The 6,000-nt window shown below is 41.9% G+C and overlaps 1 protein-coding gene across 1 annotated transcript in view; it reads right to left on the bottom strand.

Annotated features, from left to right (window-relative positions):
- Positions 1-866: 866 nt before the first annotated feature.
- Positions 867-6,000, bottom strand: part of tmem163a (transmembrane protein 163a) — a 69,167-nt gene continuing 64,033 nt past the window's right edge. Inside the window, exon 8 of the mRNA XM_056436342.1 lies at positions 867-4,657. Within this exon, the coding sequence (XP_056292317.1) occupies positions 4,597-4,657 (61 nt within the window). The 3' untranslated portion in view covers positions 867-4,596. The remainder of the gene's footprint in view (positions 4,658-6,000) is intronic.

Here is a 6,000-nt window from a genome sequence, read left to right as displayed (position 1 = left end):
TTTCCATCACCGTAAATAACCTCACAGAAGCGTTATGTGTGTCTGTGTGAGTGTGGCTCACCTTTCAACAGGAAGTTATCACGTCCACGGGCGGAGAGAGACGGGGAAGCAAGTAAGATCCGTCACGCACCGGGTTCTTTGCACTAACAGGATTTATTTCCCCTCCATATGGTTATTATAGAATAATATTCATGAAATAAAGAAAAGATATCAAACCATTCCTTCAAGGGTCTCCGTCAGTGCACAAAGAACACTTTATCCACAGCAGTGTGGACGAGGTCCACGCCACGGATGAACGATGCTTGTTGCTGCAACACTTTTTGATAAGGTGTTTTTTATTTTATTATTTATTTGTTCATCCTCCTTACTATTTTTTTCTTCACCTTTTCCTTCTAGATATAGCAGCTGATTGTTCAAGTGGACAAAACATGTATGTATATATATATATATAAATACATATATTTATATATATACATAAATACATATATATGTATATAAATACATATTATATATATATATACACATATTATATATATATACTGTATATATATAAATACATATATATATATATATACATATGATATATATATACTGTATATATATATATAAATACATATATAAATGTATATATTCTTTTTTATTGTCACTGTTTTATTTTGTATGTCTAAAACTGTCTTACTCTCATAAAGGAGATTTGTTGTTATCTCAATGAGTCTTTTCCTGGTTGAATACATTTCAATTAAATAAATAAATAAATATGATTGGACACATGGACTGACTCCATGACTTGGTGCTAGTACGGATGGCTCTGGCTCACCCACCATGACAACTGTGTGTCTGCAAAAAGAAGAAAAAAGGAAAAAACATTGAGCAGGATAAAACTTTATTCGTTAATAAAACTTTGCTTTTGGACAAAGTGAGACCTCATAGTTCCTTTACATAAACGAACAGAGTTGTTACATCATCTGCTACCACTGATGTCGTTACTGTACTAACAGACACATAATATATTCTGTTACAGTCAGATTTATTGGAAATGTAATTACACCGATCCATGTATGTTGTGCTTTTGTATACTCTGTGTGAGTGAGTGAGTGTGTGTGTGTGTGTGTGTGGCTGCAATGCACTGAAGCTGTTTTTACAGGCCCATGCAAACCCGACTAGCAACAGAGAAGTGGCGAGTATTGCTATCATCATTTTGTGAAATGAATTCAAGTGTACGGTTTAAGCGGTAATAACATTACTAGAGTATATTTGAATGAAACACGCATGTCGGAAGAGAGGACGGATGCTGCAAAATGACTCAAATATCACGCCGCCAGTGCAAATGCACGGCCCCGATGGGGATGTCCTCACAAACCTCGAGGGGCCCGTTGGTCTGAGGGTTCAAATATTTCATTTGGCGATGTAAAAAATAAATAAAAACTTAAAATAAACCCCATTATGGACGTTACGACATGCAACCGCAACTCACTGCAGCATCCGGCCTCAGGCGTGTCAGGGGGTAAATATTATGTCGCACGAGAGAAAAGCTGCATGGAAATAATGTGCAAAGAGGAGAGGTAGAATGGAATCACGCGAGGAATCACTTCATCGGAGGAATCACTTCATCGGAGGACGGTCCAGTTCGGGTGAGCGGCAGAGCACGGTTGCTCAGAGTTACGAGGAGTTTGTTCTGTGCCTCACGAGGTGGGAGTCGCCGCGTACGCACTCTCCTTCTTGTGCTTTTGCGAGTTAAAAAGTCTTCGGCGTGATTGTCTTCTGTGCATCGGAGAGGGGGGGAGGGAGGGAGGGGGCGACATTACAAATCAGTGTGCTGTCAGCGTGCTGTTGGCGAGTCGTCGTCGTCGTCGCCCCCCGTGTGAGCCGGTTCACGCCGACGGGGGCGTTTATATGTTCTTCGCACAATGAAAAAGGAAAAAAAGATAACAATGGAGACGTTTGCACCCGGCGTGCCGAGCCGAGAGCTTTGGCCCTGTGACCTCAGCCCCGGGGGTCATTTAGACTCTCCCTTTGAATCCTGACGACGCCTCTTGTCACTAGCGGCCGTCGGCCACCAGGGGGCGCCCCGGCACTCGGGATCCACATCCACAGGAACAGAGCAGGCCGTGAAGCAGTTTACCTTCATGTTAGAGGCTGGGAAGCATTACGCATGCGTTCAATACCTGTGTGTGTGTGTCTTTGTTGCCTATGAACTATTTATAGCAACGTATTTCACGTTTTGTATAAGATCACTGCATGAATTGAACTTGTTTTGTCTCCAAGAGGATGACTCCGTTTGGTGTTTCATTAACTCTGACGTGTTTTCCCTTCAAATGTTCTCCGGCTGATTGCATGTCTGAGCTCGTACGACCGCCGAAGGTCAATAAAACAACAAGGGAATCGCACCACCGGGTTCCAGCGTGTAAAACAAAGACTCGCTGGTCAAGCCGTTCTTCTGTGGAGACCTTCTCATAAGTGACAGGGGAGCCCACAGGCCCCGCCTACATCCAGTCTGAGGTCTTCACTTACAGTGCAAACATTTACAGTAAGACTTATCATTTCACCAATATTCAACAGTACAATGTAAAACAACATTGACAGTATAATCGCTATAGAGTAAATATATATATTTGTAACCATATGCAACATTGATCATCCTGCACTGCAACTATATGCTGCCTACTCCAAAGAAAAGCCTGTTATGTCGGCCACACAAAGTACTACGACTACAGTTGTGACTTTTTGCTACTGATGCACCCGAACAGTGAAATACACATTTTGTACAGACTGTGCGGTTTGGTATTTACATTCAGTTGGTTGCACACACTGATGGATGATGACGATGGCAACATGCAGGACGAATGATTAATAAGACCCCCCCCCCCTCCGTCTCTGTAAATGACATGCAATGGAAACGATGGATATTCCCACTGGCTGCTTCATCTTTGCCGTTGTGCTTTGTTTCTTAGGTTTTACACTTTTTGTCATCCGACTTTGCATCTCAACACAAGAGAAAAGAAGAATAAAACATGGATAAAATAATATTAACCGAGCATAAATATCCAAACTGGATTCAGTACAAAACTCCATGGAGACAATTGTTGTATTAGGATTATAGCAAACGGTACCAGAGACCTTCCTGCAGAGTGGTTTACATCTTGTCTTACATCAACACATAAAATACCATCTATATAAACATCGAGACGTTTAAGTTCATCTTACCCGTAACAACTTGGATTTTATTCCTGTTCTTCAGTTGTTAGAATGGATTTCAGAAATTCCCTGACCCATTTATGTGTGTGTGAAAAACAAATCAAGAGATACGCACAGCATACGGCGATGAAAGTCAGATACAGCAGTTAAGACAAAACACACCGACTCCCCTGAAATCAATTCCTGGTTATTAGTGATGTGTGCTGAACTGTCGCCGGGCGGAGGGACGTCCGCTAATTTGTGCTCTGACGCATTACCCACAGTTCAGTGGGCTGCGCAATGTGTGTATACGACTTGTGCACTTTAGCTTTACAGCCTGTATTTAACAATTACTAGAAATAGAATAAATGTAAATCATATGATTTATGTTTGTGGTTTTAATTAATTAATTAATTAATTAATTTTATTTTATTTATTTTATTTATTTCATTTATTTTATTTTATTTATTTTTTCTTCCTTGTCTGATTGTTCGTATAGTTGGTTGTTATGTCATTTTTATTTATTTGTTGTTGTTTTTGATTGTCTGGTGTAACTTGTAAAAACTTAAAATAAAATGATTGAAATAAAGAATAAATGTAAATAAATAAAGTGAGGAGCCCTCAAGCTCATTTTGGGAGTATATATATATATATACAGTATATATATGTTCTTAATTAAGAGAGAATAGGGAGACAATAACATCTCAATAAAACCACATGAATCATACTGAGTTTTTAGGCCTCATTTAAGTATAATCACCATTTCATCATTTGGAATTTTGCTCCCCATTATTTCAACGAATGTATATTCAGATGTGTATCCTGTGGTCTCTCGCGGTGTGGGGAACTGTGCCGACGTGAATAAGTGGTGTCACGGAGCAGCGGTACTTCATCTCCGTTTCAGTCGCACAAACCCGAAGCTGCATCCCGAGGACGGGAGACCGGCCCTCTTGCTTTGGCCTCGTTCTCGTTTTTAGTTTTTTACATCGAAGCTGCTCGTAGCACGAACCAAAAAGTGAAGAAGAGCGGAAAAGAAAAGAAAAAAATAACTTCAAGTGTTTTCTCTCCAGGATGTGTGTGTGTGTGTGTGTGTGTGTGGTCTTCAATCGCGTCCTCTTCCCTCAAAGTCTCTCCGACATCCGTGTTTGTGCGTGCGTCATGTCTGAATGTGTGATTGCTCTATGTACAGTGCACAGCGTGTGTGTGTGTGTGTGTGTGTGTGTGTGTGAGAGAGGGTGGATGCATGTGCAGGTGAGCTGTGTATCAAAGTGTGTATGAAAGACAGAAAGAAGAGGGCAGGAGGCAGCCAGGTATGTGTGTGTGTGTGTGTGTGTGTGTGTGTGTGTGTGTGTGTGTGTGTGTGTGTGTGTGTGTGTGTGTGTGTGTGTGTGTGTGGACAGGCCCGTCCGGTCAACGCACGTCTCACTCAAAGCGTTCGTAGTTCCTCGTCTGTCTCACTCGGGGGACCATGTCCTTCAGGAGCCTGCGGGTGCAGAAACGAAAACAAAAACAATCAAGAACGAGCACTCGGTATCGCATATCACAAGATTGACCGTTGAATTATGAACATTTTGGCATTAGTTGCATGCCAATTGGATACAAATTGACTGTGCTATATGGTAAAAAGAAGATTTTGATCTTTTCATGACCTTGACCTTTGACCCGATCGACCCCAAAATCTAATGGTCCCCGGATAATAACCAGTCATCGCACCAAATTTCATGCGATTCGGTTTAATACTTTTTGAGTTATGCAAGTAACACGCATACAAATAAATAAATAAATACACAGCGATCAAAACATAACCTTCCGCATTTTCAATGCGAAGGTAATCATTTCAAACATGCTTCGATTCAATATCTCACAATATACCCACAGATTCATCTTTTTTAGAACATGTAGCTGATCTGTAACTTATCAGTGGGAGCCTCCCGTTGTGTCCATGTGGTCAACATGTGGTCAACATGTGGTTGGCAGGAGAAGGAATGCGTTATTCTTTTTAATGGCAAAATGCCCTAAAAAAATGGATTGAAGAATATTTTCTTAAGGAAACACACGTTGTGAGTTTTTAAAATGATTACATCATCCTTTTTTCAATGGATGTTAATTTTTAGCGTGAACCAATGCTCTGGAGGAATCGGGAAAGTCTTAAAATGCTAAATGGCGTTTTAAAGAACTTAATTCGGGAAAGAAGGCCACGCCCCCTCACTCAGCCAATCCCTCGAGCCGTCGGTACTCAAACACGTCAAACCTGTTCACGCCCTCTTCGTCTCAGCTCCGACATCCCTCCCTCCCTCCCGACCCCGTTCTTGTCTTCCCATTTCTCTGCTACAGGACTACGGGAACAACGGGGGACTCAGAAAAGACAACCCCCACCCACGAGGCTCCGCCCCCACGAGGCCCCGCCCCCACCGTTCCCTCTAACCACCAGACGCCAGCAGTCTCCGATCGCACCCCTCTAACCCGCTCTTCACGACCCCTCTACCCTCCTCGTTCCGGACATGATCATCCCTTCATTCATTTCACAATACACCAACTGTAAACCTGTGTCACCTTCGGCGTGGTCTTCATCAGCGAATGCGTTTGGGCATTGGGCCACACACACACACACACACACACACACACACACACCGCTGTCGAGTTCACGCGGGAGTCCGGCATGAACGGCTTTCAATATATTTTATTAAAATTTATTTAACCAGGAAAAGCCTCATTAATACTAAAAAACTCTCCTTTACAAGAGTGTCCTGGCCAAGACAGCTAGGAGCACACTAAACTAAATTTCAGAAATGTGACGGACAATGACAAAATTAAAATATTTTTTTT

Source organism: Pseudoliparis swirei, chromosome 2 (assembly GCF_029220125.1).
Source record: "Pseudoliparis swirei isolate HS2019 ecotype Mariana Trench chromosome 2, NWPU_hadal_v1, whole genome shotgun sequence".
In the NCBI taxonomy this organism is placed as follows: domain Eukaryota; kingdom Metazoa; phylum Chordata; class Actinopteri; order Perciformes; family Liparidae; genus Pseudoliparis; species Pseudoliparis swirei.
The sequence above is the reverse complement of the archived record's forward strand: the minus strand, read 5'-3'. Positions and strand labels throughout refer to the sequence as shown.